This window comes from Halictus rubicundus, chromosome 6 (genome assembly GCF_050948215.1).
Source record: "Halictus rubicundus isolate RS-2024b chromosome 6, iyHalRubi1_principal, whole genome shotgun sequence".
In the NCBI taxonomy this organism is placed as follows: Eukaryota; Metazoa; Arthropoda; class Insecta; order Hymenoptera; family Halictidae; genus Halictus; species Halictus rubicundus.
The window spans coordinates 16,431,252-16,455,925 of record NC_135154.1 but is presented as its reverse complement, the minus strand read 5'-3'; the positions used below and the strand labels follow the sequence as shown (position 1 = coordinate 16,455,925).

At 40.3% G+C, this 24,674-nt stretch overlaps 1 protein-coding gene across 1 annotated transcript in view; it reads left to right on the top strand.

The window, feature by feature from the left end:
* LOC143354754 (neural cell adhesion molecule 2) overlaps positions 1-19,807 on the top strand; it is a 65,637-nt gene extending 45,830 nt beyond the window's left edge. The window contains exons 3-10 of the mRNA XM_076789047.1: positions 3,704-4,051; positions 8,115-8,429; positions 9,166-9,317; positions 9,414-9,558; positions 10,103-10,396; positions 11,773-12,162; positions 13,548-13,868; positions 18,968-19,807. Of these exons, the coding sequence (XP_076645162.1) occupies positions 3,704-4,051; positions 8,115-8,429; positions 9,166-9,317; positions 9,414-9,558; positions 10,103-10,396; positions 11,773-12,162; positions 13,548-13,868; positions 18,968-19,509 (2,507 nt within the window). The 3' untranslated portion in view covers positions 19,510-19,807. The remainder of the gene's footprint in view (positions 1-3,703; positions 4,052-8,114; positions 8,430-9,165; positions 9,318-9,413; positions 9,559-10,102; positions 10,397-11,772; positions 12,163-13,547; positions 13,869-18,967) is intronic.
* Positions 19,808-24,674: the final 4,867 nt, after the last annotated feature.

Sequence of the window (24,674 nt, the reverse complement as noted above, 5' to 3'; positions counted from 1 at the left end):
TAAATACACGTCGAGTCCAAATATATTACAAGGGAAATTAAAATTAATTTATAATCTACTGACCCCGCAATTGCGACACCCATTTGATCCACAGTGTTGCGTATTAGTTAATTAATCGGAACAATTGAGCGATTGCAACCGGTCGCAGGCAGGAGGTACATAACATTCCTGTGTCCCGGTCCGTTCATGAATACTGAAAAGAAGCGAGCTCGTTAATTCGCCATTCGGCTCGTTCCGGGTTGATACCCGGCACTTTAAAAATTAGTAGAAAGGCATTTTTAAATGTAAACATCGCCGGGAACGACTTCCATTTATTATGGCAAATAAATGCCCGGTCCGTTTCTGCAACAGCGTGTTCGGCGAAATCGCATTTCGCGCGAGGCAGCGTACGTAGCGCAACGCTAAATCGATAACGCAAAACGATGCTGTCAACGTAATTCTGTTTCGGTCGAATTTTTCGATTCTCCGCCGACAGCTCGCCCTCCCAAACGGGATTACAAATTCAATTGGACCTGTTATTTGTCGTAACACCGACGCCCCGTGCAAACCATAAAAGGTGTATTAAAATCCAATAATTCCCATCTGAAGCCTCGCAAACCATGTTACCGCCTCCCACTCTTTCCGTTTCACCCGATCGAAAACCGTTTCTATCCGGCCCGAAATCGCGATGGAAAAAACGCCGAACAACCGTGCCGCTGATCGATAGATCGCGGAACGATTGAGAGCGCTCTCGAACTTGACGGATCTTGAAAATTGTCCCACTTTTTTCCATTACGATTCACCGACTGTTCCGATTCGCCGCACATTTCGCGTCTTCTGATTTCGAGCATTCATGGCAAAAATAGGAAACTATAAATTAAAACAGCACCAATAGTATTAAAGGAAGAAACAAATTTTATTAGGTTCCAGTCGCTTGCAATTGATGTAGACAATTTTGCATAGAGATCCATAGTCTGTTCGTAATAATACATTCGAGCTCGAATTTTTGGTAATGCAGCGAGGCGTGGGAAAGCGAAAGTAACAATTGGAGTTACGATTATATGAAAATTGTTATATTTATAATCACAATTTTTGCAATACACTTTTACGTAGTGAAACGCGAATCTAAAAATATTGGACACTTTTTTCCCCCAGCTAAATCCACCATGGATTTGAAGATCGGAGCTTCCTCCTTGCAGAGACACCATCAAATTTGATGCACGATTTCTTTCGACAGTTTTATGGAACAGAAACGAGGAACTCTCACGGCGTTCCTTCTATTAATATAGTAGAAACGAGTAGAAAAAATCGTACATCAAGTTACAGGGGTTGTCGCAAAGGCGAAGGCTCAATTTTCAAATTCGTGGAAAATTCAGTCGCGGAGAAAATGTTTGAACGTTTTTACACACGTTTCAATCCGTGGTGTTCCTCGTGTAGCGGATGTAGCAATCGGTGGTACACAAATGCATAAACCTCGCAACCTATTACATTGGCAGAACCAGATGAGAGTCGGGGAAAAAATTTCGATTCAGCCTCGACTCCTCTCGACGGCAAATTCATGCTGGCGAACCTAACATTGCAAAACAAACATTCCTTTCGTCGAGAATAAATTGCGTTTCACTCTCGCGTAAAAATCCGCGCAAAGTAACGGGTCAATCCAATAAATTTCATTGACAGAAGAATCTCGCTTCGGAGCACTTTCGGTATTCGCAACATTCGGCGGTGCACCGGTGCCGGGATACCAGCGAGAAAGGGGGCAAACGGGAGAGAAAGATTGAAAGTCCTCTCTAATTTGACGGATCGCAAAAATCGATTTCCTTTTTTCCATTACATGTTCTCACGGTTCCGAATTGCCTCAAATACAGGACAGAAAAATAGAGAGACAGAAAAGTAGAAAGAGAGAGGAACACGGAGAGAAAGATAGAGAGAAATAGAGATAGAAACAGAGGGAGAGGAGGAAGAGATCAAGGGGGAGAGAGAGAGAGATGGAGAGTGACAGAGGGAGGGGGGGAGAGCGACGTAGATTTTCTTCCTAATTCTGCTCGCAACCGGACGTACGGCGCAGTCGGTTGAATCTCAGGTCCGGGGCACCGCAGCTGCCGGATCACGTATATTTTCTTGCTGCAACCACAAATTTCCAGTTTTAGTCAGTCACTGACCGAAAGCCGAGTTACTGCAAATTGGCCAGAGTCCGGTCAGCCCGCACTGAATCCTGGGCGGACGCGAGAGAGCGAGAGAGAGAGAGTGAGCGAGAGAGAGAGAGGGGAAGAGAGAGCGGGCCACGGGCCACCGTCGGGAACAAAAGTTCGTACGGGCGCACACCTGCAAGATCGCCGGTCAAAGGTAGACCTGCACACCACCGCCGGAGCCAATTAATCGGTCTACTTGCCGATTTATGACCTTGGTCCTGAGGTTACCGCGACGTCGCGATTTTATTGGCTTTCATAGCCACCTCATCAATCCTCCTGCCATTTAACCGCCACCCCCCTCCCACCACCTCGCCACAACGTCGAACGGCGTCGCTCTAACCTCGTTATCCTTTTCCTCGACGACCTTAGATACAGAGAGAGAGAGAGAGAGAGAGAGAGAGAGAGAGGGACCTCTCGAGATATCGGCCGTCGATCGACGAAAATTAACCGGTCCACCCGACGATTATAACGCGATTTCTTGTGAATTTTCTAGTTCGTTTCGAAGTCGATGCTTCGGGGCTACAAATATTTTTGCACGAACCCAATACGTTTCAGGGACAGCGCGTACAACACTCTGCGCGTCGCGAACGACGCTACGCAGTGCAAACACAGTGGCCGATAGGTTACATTTCTTTGTTCCACTGCATTTTGATTTTAAACGTAGCCGATTGCGCGTGATCCGCACACGCCGCTGGCACGCAACACGGAAAATGCTGGAATAATTGGTTCAATTGTTACGCGTTGAATGCTTTGTGTGTAAAACAGAAAAAAAAAAAAGAAAGAAAAACGTAGTTCACGGCACGCAGCGTTGAGAAAGACACGTTTATTCGCAGCGTGTCGACGGTGCGTGAAAAATGCTCGTGTAATCGAATCAATTGAAAAGCATGGAACGCGTTCTCAGATATTTTATAGCTTGTGCAAACTCTGACACTACGGGAACGAAACGTTGTGAAATTGTGAAGTGGCATTTTTATTTCGTTTAATAAATCTTGTCGTAATTATTTTATTTTATAAATCTTCTAATCGGTCAAAGAAATTCTTCCCTTGTCCTTCATGAATTATGTACGAATGTGAGAATTTACATATAGATCCACAGTCTAGTAATTACTTCTTGGTTCGCAATGGGGAGGTCATCGTCAAATCGATCATTTTTCGTCGCCGAAGTCGGAGATTTTGCTCGGAATAAAATGCGACGTGTTACGCGCGAAATGAATTTGTTTGGCAAAATCAGCGACAGTTTATTAAGCTCGCCAAACTGTATCGTATTCGTGGCATTAATTGAAGAAGCAACAAAGTATTCTGACAAGGATGGAATTTTTTCCAAAATGTTCATCGCCCACCAAACTGATCCATGTAGCTTCGCCAGCAGAGCGAAGTCCGTTTGATAAACGTCGGAGGCTGGTATTTTTTGAGAATTCTGTTATCCGAACAAATCGTCGGTGACGCTGTTGTTCGGATAACGGAGGCTCTATGATAGTCCGAGCGTGGATCGAACGGAGTCGAATAACAACAGAATTGTTTCGGAATGTTTTCAGTTCCCATACTGGACGTGTCGGCAGTGGCTGGCTTCAAAGCTCAAATACCTTGCGACATTGATCCCTCAACCAGAAGCGAGGTGGTGAGCATGGTTTTTTGGTACAAAGGCGAAAGGGATGGCTTACCGATATACAGCGTGGACGCTCGCGGCGGCAGATCGATAGCCCAGGCGAGGCTCTGGTCAGATCCATACGTATTCGGCGAAAGGGCAACTATGAGAACGAACGTGGAGCCTGCGAGATTGGAGATCGATCCCTTGGAAACGAACGACGCGGGGGTGTACAGGTGCAGGGTGGATTACAAAAATAGCCCGACGAGAAATCAGAAGGTTAACCTCACTGTGATAGGTGAGTACACTTTTTTCGTGCGATCGGGGATATTCTATTGTTTCATTCTAACCACTGCGAGCCTACGCATTTGCAAGATTTCGCGAATTTTACAGCATAGCAGGTTCCCATATGACGCGGTCAAAAAATTATCTGAAAAAACTTCTACTATATAGTAGTAAATATACAGTACATGTGCAAAATATTGTGTAGAAAGATTTACTTATTTCCACAAAAGATACATGTGTACACGCGTTTTTCAAATAATTATTTGATCGTGTTGTACAGGAGTGTACCGTACCTGTGACGTATAAGTGATTCTACGTGAACAAATAAATTGATACCGGAGGAGAATTTTTTAATGCGAGGAAGATTTTCATTCTACGTGAAACATTAATTGATGACAGAGTACAGAGGTTTTCGATCCGGGGAAGATCAAAATTTATTTTCGTACGCCTGATAACCGCGAGCCTCCACTTTTGCAAGATTTCGTAAATTCTACAGTACTGTGATATAATCTATACTGTAAGTGATTCTACATGGCAAAATTAACTGATAACGGAGAACAGAAATTTTTAATACGAGAATTTCATACGTTTTACTGCACGATTTTAAAAATGTTTCACCAAAACATGTTTATAACAACGTGTAGTAATAGTATAAATGAAAAAAGAATGAAAAGAAAACGAATAATCGAATATCGAATTCGATTAAAAAATTTCAATATTTTACAAACTACGTCGCAATAGGTTGAGGAATTTCATTATCTAATTGTCTCATTTATGATCTCGTTCAGAACAGTAAATAAACAGTACGGATGAACAATGAACATATGCCATAGAATAATGCAATCGCATAACAGTATCGCACCCCATTGATAGCTTCCTCAGTGGCGAAGAAAGTGTAGCATTTGCAAGGCAAATTTTTTAGCACTGCTACAAGATACGGCACTGTATACCTGTCATCTTATGTGATATTAGCATGATAGATGTCAAGCTCACTCTATTCACCAGGCACAGGCGGTATTAAATGATTCGTTTCGTGAAAAATGGCGTGCTTGACAAGTACCTTCGTCCTTAATTACCAGAAACGTATTTATGGAGTGCCGTAATGCATTTCGTAGGGCAAGGTGCAGATTTTAAACAAATCGGCGTGCAAAAATAGATTTAAGTATCAAGGACACAATACTAATTTTTCTTTGTAAATAGCTCCGAAAACTTTACTGAAAGATACATTGAAATTTAAGACTATTTTGGCCATTTTGTAAGCTACGTAGAAAATGGAAGACAGTAACAAGACGATGGCATTTTTTAATTAGGTAGTAAATTTAAGTCATGTTAAGCTGGTAATATTTTTAAAACTTGCTTGCTATTTAAAAATCGGAAAGCAAACTTGAGATTTTGGAAAGAATACGCGGGAAATTTATTTTTAAAATTACTTTCGCCGAAATTACTCTTCGTGTAATTATCAAAGTGGTTTCAATTTAGTGACTGAATCCTAATTTCAGTGACGATCAAGCTGAAATGAGTGAAATTTCCCGAGTGCGGTATTTTTGGAACATTCAGTTCGTGCGTGACATTTTCACTGACAAACAGTTTCCTCAAATATTTCAGATATTTATTCATTTCTCGACTTTCTTCTTAGAAAACCAGTTTCTTACCAGATGTGGAGCATATTCGAGGTGAAACCGTTGCACTCTTGAAGATGATAAAGTCTCCGTACGCGAAATTTCCCTTAGGTCTGCCCGTTAAACGGCAGGAGAGCATTTTGATAGTCTGCCACCGTTGCCTTGTTTCTCATAATTTTCTTTTCTTTATCTCCGCCATTTTTCCAAACAAAAATACGATTTGTATTCTGAGATCTCTTCATAATTCGTTGATAATCGAACGTTCATTTTTGGTCAATTTTTCTTTCACCACACTGTTTGCATTTTATAAAATGGACACAGCAACGAATATATTTTTGAGTTTTTCACGGAGAAATTGTGTCAACGCGTTCCATTAGTAGAATTAAGAGCAAACGTATGAATCTACGTTTTTGAAAGCTTTATTTAACAGTGGTTTGCTTCAAAATCGTTTCATAATTTCGTTAAAATAAATTCTGAAATAAAGTGGTGAAAAATGATCAGTTCGTATGTCATCTCGCAAACGAACACATATTTGCTTTTTTTTTAATACAAATATATTTCAGTTGTGAAAAAAGCGTGGTTCTGAAACATAATTTTTATATTTTAAAATTTTATTCTGTTTGAGATAAAAGCAGGTGCATGATGTATTTCACTTGTGTGAATTATTTAGTCTCAATGCTGCCTTGTTCGATATTATTCATGTATTTTCTAAGCTGTTTTAAAAAATTTCTTGGTAGGCAAGGAACACAATAAAAATTTCCAGAAAACTAATTAATATCGGGATACGTATCTATTAATCAGGACGAGGACGTGATTCTGTAATTTAAGTCTGTACGGATGGCTTTTTCCTGCGAGAGCACTAATACGATTTTTAATTAATTGCGAGTAGCGAGGATTCAACAGGTGTTGCAGTGTTCCGGTTTCAAAGCTGAAGAATGATGTGTTATCGTGTATTATTTAAGCAACGTGCGACTTCGTTTCACGGTGTGTCACTCCTCGGTGTTTTATAACGCAAGAATGCAGTAAGCATTTAAACCCAAACCGTTTGCTCGTGATTTAGGATTGTTTCGCGGCAGTAACCGCGTTCATGGTGCTTAATGGCATTCACATTGCTAATCTCAGACGTACGTGTATGCACGTATGTGTAACGGGTTCAACACATACAGTTTCTTGCCTCCGAATGACGATTGCGATTAAACTTGGCCGTGGCTGTTCGAGAAATACAATTTTAGGGAAATGGAAGGGAGAGTTTAACGACGTTCGAACGTCCAATAATTTCTAAACAGGCAAAATCCAAGATTCAATAATATTTCTAAACTGCGCCGAAATTCTTGATTTTTTAAAAAATTTCTACAGAACTTTTAAAACGACATTTAAAAAGCAAATTTAATAAATAGCTTAAAGATGCACTGAAATTCGTTTCGCTTACAATCAGACTAATTTTTGCTGCCACCTCCCTAGAAACAATTTCGAATTCCTAAATATTTGACTGGTTCACATGGAATTTTTAAATATAATTTTTACAAATAACTTTCGCCTCAAAAAAGTGAATATAGTAAATGGTGTGAAGATGCACCGAAATTCCTGTTGTTTAAACTAAATGTAACTGTTGGTTACGTTGTCACGGAATTTTGAATTCCTAATTGATTGATCGATTCGTGCGAAATTTTTCAAATTAATCTCTGAACGAATTTTACTCGGAGGAATGCTTGAAATGCAATATTAGCAATGCAAGCAGTTATCAGTTTTACTCGAGTTCCACGTACTCCTTTGGAGAGCTTGTACTTCATTCGTATTCAGTGCTGAAGTGGAGCAGATTGATCTTCCTTGTTATTAGTTTACATAGAAATGACATAAGCATTTCAAAGGAACACGGGAGACTCTGCGGAAGCTACATATTTCAGGTTTCGATTTTAATAATGTCGATATATTCGACACTGTCGCAATTCACGTGCTATTTGAGGAAATGTTCAAACTTGCATCTCAAACAAGTACGAAATGAATTATGCAGGTTAGACGCAGTATTTCTGAATAAACTGCACAGTATTGTTTCTAAAATAATATTGCAGCTACAAATTAGGATAAAATTGAACAACTCATAGTAACAGAAATAAACAATGAACTATAAAGTATTGTTTCTAAAATATTACCAGCAGGTCTAAAGTACTATAAATATTCGCAATAGACGAGGAGAAAAATTACCAATGCATACAGAATTAACAGAACAAACACAGAAATAAAATAAAATGAATTGCAGCAAATGTTTACTCGCAAACCTAGTAACTCGTTTCCCCGACGAAGCTAGGATTTTGTTAGTCATATTGTTGCGAAAATTATATACACAAATCTGGGGATCAGTATGAGTAATTGCGGTACGGTAGTCGGGAAATCTTTCAAAAGATTCTGTAGAGCTCGCGCGATGGCGTCCTGACTCACATAAATTGAACTTCGTGACAGTGCCACCAAACAAGCCGGCGATTTACACTGGCGTCGGCCGAAGTTTGGCTAAGATACAGCAGCCCTTCAACGAGGGTAGCGAATTGTCCTTATTATGCGAGGTAATCGGGGGTTCACCGCCTCCGAATGTAACGTGGCATTTCGAGGGGAGGCTGCTGGATGATACGTACACCTTGGAACACGGGGACATCACGATAAATCGGCTTGATACCTCGAAGGTCACGAGAGAGTTCCGCGGGGCGAAGTTAACTTGCCGGGCGAGCAACACGCATCTCATCCCTCCTCAGACATCCGAGATCGTTTTAGATGTCAATTGTGAGTAAGAGACTCGTCCATTTACCGAACACGTCCCCTAATATCGTCCCGCCAAGAGCTTTCTTTCAACACAGAATTTCGTGAACAAAAATACGTTAACCCCTTTGTTAGGCTCGTGGTTCGTGTCATCTAGAAATTTCACTTTGCAACTGCACCGACCAGCCTCCGTAAAAAATGAGTTATAATTCGGCCCATCGAACCCCCAGCACACCCCTTCTCGACACTTAAGAATTTTTATTATATTTATTTATAGCTTCGAAGGTTTATAAGAGAATAATAAACCGTGTGTTTAACACTAGGTCAAAATGACGGGTTCTAATATTTTTAATTTACAATTATTAATATTCTAAAGATACATCCATGTGGAATTATTCAACAAATTTATTTCTTTGGGTATATGTTATTTAAAGAAATGACTAAAAATTTGGGCACCACGTGTTTTTGTTATTTTTATAAGGTAATGTAAAATAGTCACTTTTAGCGCTCCGTAAACCTAGTGTTAACATCAATTTTGCTGTCCCAAAGTTACCGTGATTTCCTACAATCTTAATATTCCAAAAACGACGAAAACAATTGGTACAATTACACGTGGATTTGTAAAAAAGCTTTCTGTTACATAAAAGATTAATATTAACTCGCAGTAATTATATTATTATATTAAGTTGTAGTCGTTTCTCTTAACTATTAAGCTCAGCCAGGCGACAGCGTGCACATAACTGTACCCGTTGACTTCCAGTGAAACCGTTGGTAGTGAACATTACGAATAAGGAATCCCATTTGTCGGCCCTAAAAACGTACGAAATCGAATGCGTCAGTTCAGGGTCTCACCCGGAAGCTGTGTTCACCTGGTGGAAGGGGAAACATCTGGTTGAGTACATGGCTAGAAATGTGAGTATTACATTTTTGAGTCTGCAATCGTCACAGGAGAATTCCTCAGCTGCGACACGGACGTGTCCGCTCGCTTAGATTCTGAGTTCTTCGTAGTTTGTAGATAATCCGAACATTACGAGAAGTGTGTTGAGTTATGTACCGACCATGGAGGACGATGGGAAATATCTGACATGTCGGGCTGAGAACTCGGTTGTACCTGATAGCGCTTTAGAAGACAAATGGCGGCTGCTAGTCTATTGTGAGTGTTACCGAAAGCTAATTCTATCCACTAATTTACAGCATTAATTTTGCATCACTCCGGAAATAGATCAGAACAATTTTGGTACAGCTAGAAACAATAATTTCCATTTTTGTGTTTCACTTTCATGTGGGTTACTCAATTGCCTATAAGTCTATATTATTTCTTCTCATGACAAGATAATTATAGTAAATTCTTTACCAAGTATAAAGTTACCAGATCTAAAAGAAAATTTGTTACAATACTTGCTGAATTCGTCTAGATATGCTAAAAAGAACTTATGGTCCATTAAAAACTGCAAGTAATCCTAAAAATAATAATTTTCGTTCACTCGACTGATCATGCTCCACGGTTTGCCGTATATTTATTGTATTTCTAAATAATTGTTTTCTCACGAGAAAAAGAGTTTGTTCGAAGCAGCAAGCAAACGCAACGATTCCGAGTGTTTCTCGAATTTTCGGTTCGTAATCGTGCTCGTTCGAGATTGTGGGACTGTGTTATTGATTTTATCCATTATGTTACGCATTTGAATTGTTGCTTGTAGATGCACCAATAGTGACAATCAAGCTAGGCTCGAGTTTAAAGGCGAACGACATAAACGAGGGCGACGACGTCTATTTCGAATGCGACGTTCAAGCGAATCCAAACGCGTACAAGATGGCCTGGTTCAAAGACGGCAAAGAATTGCATCAGAACACGACAGCTGGAATTTTCCTTCACAGCGGACAATCTCTGGTTTTGCAACGCGTGACTAGAAATTCCGCTGGTGAATATTCCTGCATGGCGACCAATATCGAAGGGAAATCCACGAGTAAACCAGTGAAACTCGAGATAATGTGTGAGTAACCAAATATTTGACGTTCCCTTTTAACGTCGGAAAAATGTCTAAATAGAACCGTGTGATATTAACCCTTTGTTAATTCATTTTAAACAAAAACATTTCTTCCGGCCTAGAATATTTCCCTTCTATATATTTATTTTCATATTATATATACGAAAATGGTGCAATTTACTCGTACAATACTAAATTTTTTAGTAATTTCTTAAGTACAAATAAATTTAATAATGTAAAAAATATGTTGAATAATGATTTTGAGTGGCGCCTTACAATCGCCATTCGAGTGCTAAGGGTTAACTAAACAAACACAGTCGCATTTAGATTAACAGGTTATGCATGACCGATGAAATATTCAGAGAATGTGCTCGAAACAATAAACTCACTTGAACCACCAATTTGCGGAGAGTACTATTCTTCCAGAGTCGATTAATCTGTAAATTTAGGATATAAAACTTCGATATTTGGCATTATCTCGTTACATTATCTTACAGGATTATATAGTAAAAAGTTGAAAATTTCTGGGTTGCCAAAGTGAAGTTGAACCTTTTTTTCAATTCCGACTAAACGTAATTTCTCCAAAATGTTAATTACATCTGGTAAACTAGTCCACCTAGCTAGGCAGAGAAACTGAAGTAGTTTGATTAATTGATAAAAAGAATTATTTCTATTTAAAGTGCCATGAGACTGACTGTGGCTGTTACACTCGAGAAATTCATCTCCGCCGCACAGTGGGCAATTTGGACTGTGCAACTTTCGATAGGAATGAGGTAGAGCGATGAAATTTTTTTTAAACGAAAGCTGCAACTTTGTAGAATATGGGAAAAATAGAGAGATTGTGGTACGACCATTTTTTAACCTCGAGAAAATTCGTTAAACGCGCACAAATTCAAGAAAATTTTAGTTTTTCCAATACCACGCGCGGAAAAAATTTTTTTTTTAACATGCTATACATCATTTCCCATAGACTTTTTCACGCTGATTTCAAGTCTGGTCTCAAAATTTGTCTACGACCATGATTTTGCAAAAAATAGATTTTTGTGACAAAAACCAATGGAATTATTTTTTCGTTGAAATGATTGGATGGTAATGATCTCCCTATTTTTCCCATATACTACAAAGTTTCAGCTTTCATTTCCAAAAAATTTCATCGCTCTACCTCATTCCTATCGAAAGTTCCTTGATTTTGAATCCGACTTTGTCCAAATTGCCCACTGTAGCCCTAAGATTACCGCAACACTATACTCCACTAGCGTCGCAGCGTCCTCCACTCGGATACTTTCCTTCCGGTTTCCCTCCGTCGTTTATCGTTCCCTTCTTTCCGCGGCAAAGGGTGGAGCAGGGTTGACAGTCGGAACCGTTCCCTGTCGCATTTTCAGACGCACCAATCTGCAAGGACGGCTCTTCCACTCAAGTGGTCGGCGCCCTGAAGCACGAGACGATCTCGCTGGTCTGCGGCGTGCAATCGAAACCGCCTCCGACGACTTTCCACTGGACCTTCAACAATTCCGGCGAGCTGATGAACGTGCCGGCGAATAGATTCACGCAGGTCAAGCCCCTGAGCCTGATCACGAACCACTGGCACGGCTCCAAGCTGAGTTACACGCCAGAAAACGACATGGACTACGGGACTGTCGCGTGCTGGGCCAAAAACCGTATAGGGGAGCAAAAGACGCCCTGTCTTTTTCAAATCATCGTCGCCGGCAAGCCCTATCCCTTACAGAACTGCACGGCTCTTCAGTCGACCGGACCCTACGCGTATCGAATGGGTAAGCGACACTTTACTCTTTCTCTCTCTCTCTTTCTCTCCCGCTCTGTCTTTAACACACACACACACACAGCCTTCGAGTCCTCCCTCCTCCGTTTCTGACCTAAATAGCGGTAACTACACCATTACGGACGGTCCCATCATCGAGGATGACGGTTTACGGTCGATAGCCTTGTTGTGTTCAACAGCTTGTTTCCTATTGCGACCCGTGAAAAGCGAAGGTGACCAATCGTGCGTGAAAAAGGTCGTGAAATTAGGCGCGTTCCGTGCTGGCCTCGACGATCAGAGATAGGGGGTCTTTCGTTACGGGAAAGTGACACCGGAGAATCCCCTTGTGTTTCAGGTATTTGATACTCTTCGGGGTCAGCCGCTCCCAGTGACGCGTTAAAAGTTAGATTACTGTTTCCAGCTTCGATCCCCCTCGGCGTGGAGGCCCTTGAATTTGAGAATTTTGTATTGTGTCGCGCGAAATGATAGATCGTTTGATATATTACACGGTTTCACAAAATCGATGGAACTAGACAGCGGGTCTGTGTGCGAAAAGAAAAATGTTCCTATTCGATTGTACCAAGTAGAAATGGCATGAAACTGTATTTTTAATCATTTCAATCAGTCCAAAGTGTGCAACGATATTCTGAAATTTTTCTAATATCTTGGTTTGCACCTTTTAAAGAAATAGCACAGAAATTGCAAAAACCTTTATTGTCTCGTAAAAAAGCACAGAATTGGTATAAGTGTACCTCTTGCTGAAAATTGTGTTTTCATGGCTCAATAAAAGAGTTGATTCTCCATTTGAATAATGTATAGAAGCTAGGAATGCATGGGTATAACTTTCACATTTTCACGGTTGGAAATGCGTTTATATGAAGCGTGAAGATCTTTTGAACATTAAAGCAACCACGCTTGAGCGTAGCATTGAATACGCTTTACTAGAAAATTTATGATTAAATGGATCACTCGAAAGAAGAAGTTACGACCGCTGTTTCGTTTAATTCCATCTCCGGGAAATTTGTAATTATTCATAACGTTCCAGTCTACCCGAAAGTTCAATTTTTCAGAGCAGGAAATAATTCATTGATGTAGCCTGTTTTATGTACCTCAAACAACATTCGAACAAAAACTCTCGTGCAAGAAATAATTCTTTAACACTAGAACAAGCTCACCTGTCGAAATCACGGATTTCAAGTTCTTCGTTTTGCAATTATGGAGATTGCAAAGTCTTTTTTCTGGGACATTTATTTATTCTGACATATTCTATAAAAATAATCGCGCAATGTCTCGATAATTTAGTCAGTTTTGGTGCTCGGTTGTTCTAGCGTTAAATACATCGTAATCTATGAATTCGTAACATTGTAATACATAGTATTTCGGAATTTCTTTTTGCAGGTCACGAGGATTTTAAGGCCACCGACTCGCGAGACGCTGATTGGTTGATCGTTCGATGCCTTGAGGGATTTGACGGCGGTTTGCCCTTAACTAATTACGAACTCGAAGTCTATAGTGAGGAGAACGTTTATCATGTCAATACCATTTACTTGAATCACACAGAGAAATCCAGTTCATTAGGTCCGGTTTTCGAAGTTACTGGTTTAGAACCTGGCCGCAACTACCGACTTCATCTGTACGCTGTCAACGCTAAGGGACGCAGCGATCCCGTGGTCCTTGAACCAGTCACGCTCAAGGGAGTCGCCATGTACACCACTAACGGTGAGTGTTCTCTTTAATCGTGCTATTTCCATTAAAAAAAAAAATATTCAGGAAGTCGCCGAACCATTCTCAGCCACGAATATTCCTCTCTGTACACGAAATCAAAATGAGCATTTTATTTTCGTCAATTCTATGAATATTTTAAACCTCTCTCACTAGAAGAGCCTAGGAGCCTGTTAACGGGCACCATGATCGCTGTAATATTTCTAAAGGAAACACATTCATTTTTCCTAAATTACAATCTCAAAAAAAGTGCATCGTTGACAAAAAGTATTCAATTAATCAGCCAAGCGGAAATCTTTATGATTGTTCATACGACAGAATTAATTTGCTGGGTAACCGACACGCTGGCAGAAAATCAGTTCAGTTTTTAGAGCGCGTTTGCGAACCGCAAAAACGCGGGAGCCGGAGCATCCGATAATTCATGGGCGGGGGGTCACGTGTTTAATTACGCGGCATTGTGCGATCGGTTGAACGACATGTAGCATGATAGCAGGGAAAGTAGTTTCCCCTCGGGGGGGGGGGGGCGTCGAAAGGCGCGATTATGCGCATCCAGACTAACTTCAGGATCTCTTTCAGCGAGGCAGCCCTTCTTTTATACGATACGTTTCTTCGTATCCTTCTTCCGCGGACCCTGAATTAAAATCCCATAAAGAGCCCGAGTCCCTTTCCTCGACTGCTGTCTCATTCGAGGCGCATTTATCGCCTTTAATTTCCATCCTCATGGTTTATTCATGCCGATCCGTTGGACGATCCCACTGTGTGTGGAAACGCTTGCGTACGAATGCCTTAGGCAGCCTGCCCGACTATCTCTTTTTCTCTCTCTCTTTCTCTCTCTCTCTCTCTCTCTCTCTCTCTCTCTCTCTCTCTGGCTCTGTGTATGTGTCCGAGCACGTCCCGCGACGCGAGCTCATCTTGGATCTCAGTTGCACGCGTTTACCCGGTAGCTGCTACCGTTCGCTGTGCGCCACCGACTACATCCATAGTTCTATTCAAACTTCTCAAAATCCTTTCAAAATCGTTTTAACCGGATTGCACGCCCCTGTCATTTTCCACTGCTTACGATCGTAACGTGTGAGCGCGCGGCTCGGATAAGATCCGAGTTTCAAAAATGTTATCCTCTCGAATATACACTGCCCCGAAAAAATAGTCATTGTATGTACACTGCTCAGGACATTGGGGCATTTATATCTTGAGAATTATAGTGGCCCATAACATGACGCGGAGAAGAAATTTTGAAACAATTGCAATTGCTCGGAATTCCGGAGAAAATATTTAAAGCTGTTTTTTACAATTATTTTTCTGTAGGTCTACATTTAAAATTAAAAAAAAAACGTTTTGCAGATCTTTCATTACATTTTTATATAATTTATATTCATTCCAACACATTTTTTATTTTTTTATTTTATGCCATTAATCCAAAAAGATCAAACTTATTGGCTAGGCATGTTGGTAGTCTTCATTTGCAAGTTTTTTTATATTTTCTAAAGTTGAGTATGCGTCGAAAAATGTGAACATAGAAATGTAAATCTGTTATAAATATTTCGTAGACAGTTTTTAAAAAATAGTCGTATTTGATACCAAAGATAACCATTTTATATTTCTATACTATTCACCTTTGAGTTCAGAGAAGTAGAAAAGCTCTGCCATAGTCAGACACGCCAACCGAGTCGCTATTAATTGTACACTCAGCGAATATTCGAATTAGAATTTCTTGAGAATTATTGTAAATTTCATGTAGGTGCGTGTAACGAATCCTAAAATCGAAGAAGTTTGCAAAATAAGTGATGAGAAAAAACATTTTCAAATAGAACGTTTATTTATCTGTTCTGCCAGTTCCTTTGTGAGACTAATCAATATTTTGCACATATGAAACAATTGCTAATCCATTTGAATACATTTTTAATCTCATATAATGCGGTAGAACATATAAATTATAGTCTGTTGATTTTTATACAAAATTCAATCTCCACGTCCAACAATTATGAAACTGAGGTAGAACACAATTTTATTTTCTGTACTAGTAGTTGCAGCGAAACATAAAAAACCATGAAATTCTACAAAACTTTGCGCCTTATTTTCTTCTCGTTCTTTAAAAGTTACGAATACGTTCTGTTAAAATCTCCAGTGCACAGTCAAATTGATTTTGTCTCATTCTTGTAATTTACAACTTCTTTAGTACCGAAATACTTAGAACACTCAATAAAGACATGTTCCCAAATATGGACAAAATGAAAAAATAATTTTTATATTACATACTACAAATTTTTACTGAAATTAACATAAACGTCGTTTTCTTTATGAGCTGTGAAACACTGTCAACAAATTATTCTGAAATTTAAAGTCATTGCACTTTAACTTCCGACGGCGGAGTCCGGGTCTATCTTGACCCAGAGAATCAAAATCGTTATTCAATTATTCAGATTTTGGCGAATTACTTAAATGACCAGCTGCTGCATTCCAGAAAGAAAACAAAATTTCTATTTCACTCCGCAATTCCGGTAGAAAATATTTGCAATAAATATTCGCTGTCTACTCATAAGAACGGTCCACCGTCCGAGGGTTAAAGACAAACATTTTTAAATATACACATCTAATAGGTTTCGTTTTACCATGGACAAATGCTGGTAGACGGTTTCTTAATTTTGGGATCGTGCTGCACGTCGAAACGTAATTGGTAGCTAGTTATTAAAATACTTAGCTGAACTATAGTCGTTGCTTCTCCGTAGGTAAGCGAGCCGGCGCTCACCGAAATCCGGGATTTCTTCTCTAATTTCATTTAAACTTGGGACTAGAGTATTAGAAACAGTTCCTCTTGATTACAAATTGCCAGTAAACGTTACTTGTACATAAATCAAATTATCTTATATATGTTCGCCTCGACATAGATATGTATAGGTCGACAGACACGCGCGCGTGGTCGGGCATGTACACGTGGAACGTTCGTCCGCTAACGAACCAAGGCGTTTTCTGAATGCCAAAAAGCTCTCCGGTTAGTCTTCGTCAGTGGTCTGGGTCTCTCTCTCTCTCTCTCTCTCTCTTTCTCTCCCTCTCTCTCTCCTTCTTCCCTTCTTAATCTTTGCTAACGGAAGTTCTTTACGTTTCCTTCGTGATCCAATAAATAAAGGGAAAGGGCGAATCTCGTTTACCGGACACGTTTGAAACGCTTTTCTACGACCAGACGACGATCGTCCGTTTCAGACTCCCCCTCGTCTGACAAAGACAAGACTTGACTCATCATTTCATTTGGAAAGGAATGCTGCCAGCCTGCGGGACAGTCGGTGGAAATTAACCTTTGGTTGGTAACGCCGCGTTCTCGCGAGCGAAACGGCCTGTAATCACGGCGATTCTGACTGTTCTGGTTGTTCTAATCAATCGTTAATTGGAAACTCGTTTCCCGCCGACAAATTACCGCGGTTCTTAATTATTTTTTAATTAGTCCCGGAGAAAGAACTTCCGCAATTTTAAAGCCTCTAATTTACGGGCGAACTTTTAATTGGTTACATCGAGGACTGCGACGAAATCTTTGACACTGAATTTTTCGCGGATTCTCTCACACGTAATCTCGCTTCGTATAAATGGCTATTTCACATAGTTTATCAATGATAGACTGCCGGAACTTGGTGGCTTCGATCCTAGTGGATCCAAAGTGTCGACGCCCTTCAATTCTTTTAATCCTTCTATTGTTTTAAATGGCAGCACCCTCGCGACGTCAGTTTAATAAAAACACAGTACAGTAATCCACGGTTAGATTTCACTGGAATTCACTCGGTTAACCCTGAAACGACCACAAACAAAAAGAAATACATGTAAAAGACCGGAAGGGTCCAACGATCCCACATATGCAAAATGGTTGGAAAGAAAAGCGAGAAATTTCTATGTTACAACATTTTTATTTCAGTTAATTTATTTATAAATTCCATACATTTTTTAACGTAATATTGATTTTTCCGAATGTTCTCAGTATCAAAACATCAAAACATGTTGTCCATATTTCACTTTTACACGAGCGTTATTACTATAGTCCCGTTGGACGCTTTTGGTCGCGTGAGGGTTAATCCCCACAATTCCCCTACCACTTACCAGGAACGATCCCGGAAAATTTGGGACGACGTATATAGTTCTTGTAAAAAAGTTAGACACATATTTTGTTTAGTGGCCATCGTCTATACCGCAGTAGTGAAAACAGCCCTTAGCAGAAAATGCCGAAATATTCAAATTACAATATTCTGTATTTAAATACACTGTAGTTAAATACTTTTATTTAATGATTAACCACCCCTCTAGTTCCCTATACATTCGACCCGAAACTTTAACGGCTGTGTTCATCCCTTGAACGGTGGCTGCTAAAGAGGAGCATGTGTGTGTGTAATATTTCTGCAAGGACCACGTCCTCCCAAAGTTTCATTAACGCTTTGGCTGCCAAACTCGAAACCTGAAAATTTTCATGAAATCAAAGTAAGTTATTTAATGAAATAAAAATTGAAAAAATTAAATGTATGATATCGAGTAGTCCTCCAACCTTCTTGCATTGTACAGATCCTAATCAAATTTGGTACAATGAATACATTAACGTAAAAATTAATTTCAAAACCTGGAAGGCACCCTTAACACTAGGTTTACGGAGCATTAAAAGTGTCTTCACATTACTTTGTAAAAATAAGAAGAATGTGTCTGTCCAAGTTTTCAGCCATTTTTGAAATAATATATACCTAAGGAAATAAGTTAGTTGAGTAATTCCGCGCAGATGGATCTTCACAATCTCAAAAATCGTAAATCAAAAATATTAGAACCCGTCATTTTGACGGGTCCCGTAAACCTAGTGTCAATAGGTGTCGTCCCATGCTTTTGCCTGAACCTCAGCGAATCCTTATATCAGTGAACAAGGAGATAGAACGCAATGCAAACAAGAAACGCTATCCGCGAGAATTTCGCTGGCGGTTCGCGGAGCACAGTGAAATTTAACCGTGGATCATTGTAATTGTAAAGCGGACGGCGAAGCCCCGTTGATCGCCGGGTAATAAGAAAGCCCCTAACTCGGGGCGAGGGAGCCGAGTAACGATCGCCTTTACGTGAGCCACGTCCTCCTTTGTCCGCAGGTCGCGGAACTTCGAACGAGAGCACCGACTACAGCCTCTTGGTAGCTTGTTTCGCCGGCGGGCTAACGGCCGTGTGCATTCTGATTGTCGGGATAACTTTGACCTTGTATCGTCGCAGCCGGCCGATCCGCGCGATGAAGGCCCACACCGAAGTCGTGCAGTACGGGAACAAAGAGGATCGGGTGGTGATAGCGCCGCTTAACAAAGATTCCAGGGACGAGGTCAAGGGGCAAACGTTGAACGATATTCCCGACGACGATCCGGATGTGATTCCGAACAAGGTGGACAAGAGGCCGGACATATTTGAGCCGAATTACGGGACCACCAAGCCGGAAAGATCAAAGGACTTCAGCCACCTGGAGGAGCTCGATTACCCGTCACCGTCCTCGGTCCTACACACAAAAGACTCGTGGATCTACCCGAACGGGTACGTGGAGAAAATGGAGAAAAGTCTGAGCCCGATGCGACCGAGCACGCTTCCTGTCCACCGCACCCTCGACATTTACACGAGAAGTTCGCGAGTTCAAGAAAGTTGTATATAAGACGACCGATCGGTTTCAGTTCGCCGACTTGTCCGACGGCGAGATCGTCGCCGGGCAAACTGACGAGACGTTTGCACCGTGATGCGTCTTATCGATCCGCCGATCGATTCATTCACTTCGGCGGTTGTCCCGCGGAGAATCGTTAATTGGATCCTGGGACTTCGCGAGCGGAATAGGGTATAACGGAGGTAATGTGGAACGTTCAGGAAGCATTCTACTACGATTATTCCAAAATTTCACCTTTTAACCGAGAATTACGAGTTAATAAGTCATTCGAGTTCATCGGAATATTTTCAAGATTGTCCGTACAAAATCAAAGTAATTGAATCGATGAGACCGAAATTCAAAATTTATCATGACATGCACTAATATTGTCATCCTTTTGCGTTCGACAAATTCTATTTTGAAACCTAGTCAGAGATTGGTATCGTCCTTACACGACTGACGTGCCGGTTAACATGTTCATTCGGAAGATAATTAAGAAGAAACGAACTCCGAAGGTAGCCGCGTATACTAACTCGTAATCACGGACGGTCTGCGAGGCACTTAAGAGGTGCGGAACCATTTGTTTTATCCGATCCCAAGAGAGTCTGCTCTCGAGTCTACGTGTGTACTTTCACGTAGCTGAGGCTGAAAATAATCTGCTATAAAAGGATAATTATGACACTTTCATAGAAGAGAAAGCATTGCAATTAGAATAACAAACATTCGTCAAAATAACAGGTTGCCACATTAGGGCAACAAAGCTCTAAAACCAACAGTTCTGACCGGTTAAAATTTATTCAATATTTCAAATATTTCAAAAATGTGTCGAATGGTCAAGCGTATTAAATATAGTGTGTACCAAATCTATTAAAAAAGAAATTCCTCTACATTTGGCAAGCGTTTAAAATCAAATGTTCCATATTACCATCGTTTGCCTTTTATTGGTAGATGCAGATAAACTCGTGGCACGACGAAATCGTGAGAAACGAGGGACGCAAATTGCTCCCGTTCGGCAACGGTAATCGGTATTGTTAGATCCGGTTAGGTTCTGAAATTGGTTGAAAAAAAGATGGGATTATCGGATGAGAGGGCCGTTTATATTCTGCCACGCGAATTCACTGAGCCACTGCCAAACGCGTCCCAAACAAAAGACGTTTGTAAATAGACAATAACTATTCTTAAGAGTCCCTCCCGAGGTGTCGAAGACTTGCTCTTATTTTTCACCTAGACTAAGTAACCGTGACTTCAATGTAAAAAGGAACATCGGGGGCCGAGAAAGAGACGTTTCGTCGTGGCGGAAAATCGGATTTAACGGCGTTTGTACATAGACAATAAATTTCCTTCCTTTAATGTTCTTATACCCATCGGGACACTCCTGTACACTCTGTGGTTTCGTGTTGAACATTGTTTCGTGAGGGTGTTTGATGTACTGAGAAAATGAGGTTTCAAAGCTCTGCTGACGTATTACCATGCTTTGTGAACAACTTTGAATAAGCATGTAAACCTTTGTATATATGGATAATAAACCTGGTTGTTTAATAATTCCGGCCGACTGTTGTTTACCGGCTGACACCTCCGAGAATGGCACAGGTAAGTGTTCATCGAATTTTTTTTACTTTATCAGATATACTTTCTTTTATATCCTTTATTAAAAATGGAAAAAAAAACGTAAAATCACTAACATAACTGATAAAATATGTTATAATTTTAATAACTACATTCTCTACATTTTGGTAAAAATTAATTATTCTGGCAGAATTTAATTAAAAGTTTTTCAAATAATGTAATTATCAAAATAAATTGAAAATATTCGCGAAAATTGCTGTGTTATGTGCGTCTCTCTTTAATCATTAGAGAGTTTAAATATTCATAATATTATAAAAAGATATACAGGAAGGTTCCCTATGTTGGACCACACAAGCAAATACCTCATTATTAAAAATTAAAAAATATTACGCAGCCTAATTTAGGAAACCGGAAAAACTATAAATTTACGAATGAGAATTACGGTCCATATTAGGCTACTTTTCTCTGTCATTGTACTTGGAAGAATCTGCAGAATCGTTCTACGTAAAAATCATTCATTCAGCAGGTATCATTGCAGCAGGAAAAATGGTTAAAGTAAAAAATTTGTCATGAACAAAAAGAAATTTCTCAAAAACGAAGACGATGGGAACAGACGCCTTTGAGATCGAGCTTGGTGTGTTAAAATCTATAAGAATCGTGTGCCGGTTGTGAAATCGCAAAATTGGGGTTGTATATTAAATAACATTCTGGTTCCTGCGAAATCACGCAGTTCGCGTACTTGATTTTGCATTCATCACACTCGGACGCGTGTCTGCTTCCCATACATTAACCCCATGACGTTCGGAAGCCATCGTTGACTGATTCTGGATGCACCGGCCGCGATTTATTGGGCTGGTAGATATTATTTGTAAGCCGCTTATCCGTCGCTGCGAATCTATAGATCTCTCGGAGGTATCTCGTTTAACGGTTAACACCGAGTACACGTCAGGTCTACAGTTCTCTCACGCAGATCCCAATCCACTGGTGGGTTGACGTTACAACAGGCATCCAGAAGATGATGTACAACGATAAATCACATTGCCAGGACGATGTTTGCCCGCTGAATCTGGTTTCATGCCGCGTGGAAATAAACCGCCGCCGACAGTCCCTTTCTCGAGGGGGTGCACGCTCATTTTTCAATTTTTGGTCCGCCGCGTTCGCCGGGAAAATCAACCGAAACGAAATTTTACCCTAGCTCTCAAAAATCTCGGGAACCCAAAGGTTCAGCAGAAAAATGATCTCGGTTCCGAGTCAATTTCACCCGCCGCGATTATGTATTTTATTTGATCGATTGTACGATGTTCAACAATTCAAGTCTCGAGGATGCATGGTACAATTTTTACTTTTACATTGCAATCGCATTACAATTACAAATCCTTTAGAAATCTTTAACATTAATGCGAACAACGTGACTGTAAAATAATGTTACGTTGTATTGTTGAAAATATGCATTAATTGATGATCTTGTATTCCCAAAAAAAAAAAAACAATACTATATTTTATGCGACGGATTCAAAGTAGTCTTTCAGACTAGAGGAATAAAAAATGGGACATCAGAATAATATTTACATTTCATTCTTTCCTAGTAAATGTTTACACTAATCGTTCGTGTGTGCTTTCCACTTACCCCGGTCGACAGAGACGAATTCTCTGGCCACGATCTAGGATGTGAGTTTTGGATAAACAAGTCGGTCTACAGCTCAAACGGGGTCCCTCTTGAGTAGCTGTACGTCAACAGGGACATCGTGGACATCAGAGATAATCTGATGTCACTTGTACATGCACACACAGCGCGAGGGACGCTTCATGCGTCTCAACCCACCGTTTCCGAGAATATTAATAATAGTAAAACAAGTCACTAGACAAAGTTGGAGCGAAGTTTACGTTTCTACGCTTAGAGACTTAGCTCTTAACACGGCACAGTTCCTAGAACACGAAGAGACGTGTTATTCCTTCTCGTATTGGGCGTACGCAAAAGTTTTAGTCTCTCTAGAAATTTTAATTAATACGCACGACTGAACTGCGGATTTTCTGCGTTTATGACAACGATGGACAAGCGAAAAACAAAAGGATATTCGAGTTGTTTAACACTTTGAACGCCGAACTAGAAACCCGAAAAATTCCATAAAATCAAAGTAAGTTATTTAATGAAATAAAAATTGCAAAAAATTAAATGTATGATGCTGAGTAATCCTCCAACTTTCTTGCATGTTACGGATCCTAATCAAGTTCAGTACAATGAATATGTCAACGTAAAAATTCATTTTAAAACCTGCACAAATAATTCCGTCAGCCACATACGGGTGACGTGGCATTCAACGTGTTAAGAATGTTATGACCAGATTGAAATTAAAATTATTTGCATCAGTTGCAAGACTCTGGAACCAAATAGGAATTTATTTCTCTCAACAACTTTATTAATTTGCAAGTAGTATCACTATTCTTGGAATCTTTTTACGGTATCAAATTACCATTCAGTTGTTACAAATTCGTAAAAACCACAGTCTAGTTGTTACAATATCAAATCTCTACTCGATAAACGTTCCAAACATCTAGCCTATAATTGTCTCAGAACTATCCCCACTACCCCGTGAGGGGCCCCAAAGTTCGACTACTACTAATCCAATAACAAAACTTCTTTATTTTTCATTATCTTTTTGTGGGACCTTCACCAACATATCCGTGGCATTTATCTAGTGAAAATGAAATCAAATACGACATAATTCCGATGATATTTACTTGCGTAATGCCACGAATATGTTCGACATACCCGATCCTTACTATGTTGAGCAGTGGATCAAAGAATAGCATGTTCTAGCCGAAAATTGTCCGTAGTCAGACCAGCGTTTTGGACAATTATCGAGTAGACACTGCACTTGTTAGAATTACTGTCAGAAGAAATACATTTTAATTTAATTTCCATTACTTACGACTGAATTGGAACATTTTTGTTCGTCCCACTCACTGTGCAATTAACTTATCTTTCTATCCCTGTAGTTCGACGTCGCCCCTCGAGCTTAGCAAGCGAATTCCGGCGCCGGGTATTTAGCGACTACTAATTCCAGCTCGGTAGGGAACGGCAGAAAGGGTTATTGTCGTTTTCGGTAGGAAACGCGTCGGATTTCGCGCGTAATGCCAGTCAGGATTTGCGGGGTTACGCGAGTGCGTCGGGAACGCAGTTATCGGATTCTGCGGAGTGTTCTCGCGAAAACCAGGGGCAGAGGCACGCGGAAAACGTAAAATGTACACGGAATCGTAAGTAGAACTTCTCGGACTGTTTGCTCAACTCGGAATTGTAAATCTGCCAGGGGTTCCGATAACGAATGCGAACGCGGGACTCAAGAAGAATTGGTATCTCGGGGATATCGATCGTGAATTCCGGAATGGGCTCGCCTATTATAAATTCGTTGTAAGGACTATCGACCGTGTCTCCTTTGTAGTGGAATATTATGGTTTTCCATGGTACCAGCCATCGAATTTCCATAACCTCCTGCGAAGTATCGCTCTCGTTCGCATTTCATATCCGAGCCTTTGCTCGGCGTATTAACCCTCAGAACTCGAATGGCGATCGTAAGGCGCCACTAAAAATTGCTGTGTCATTATTTAAAATATTT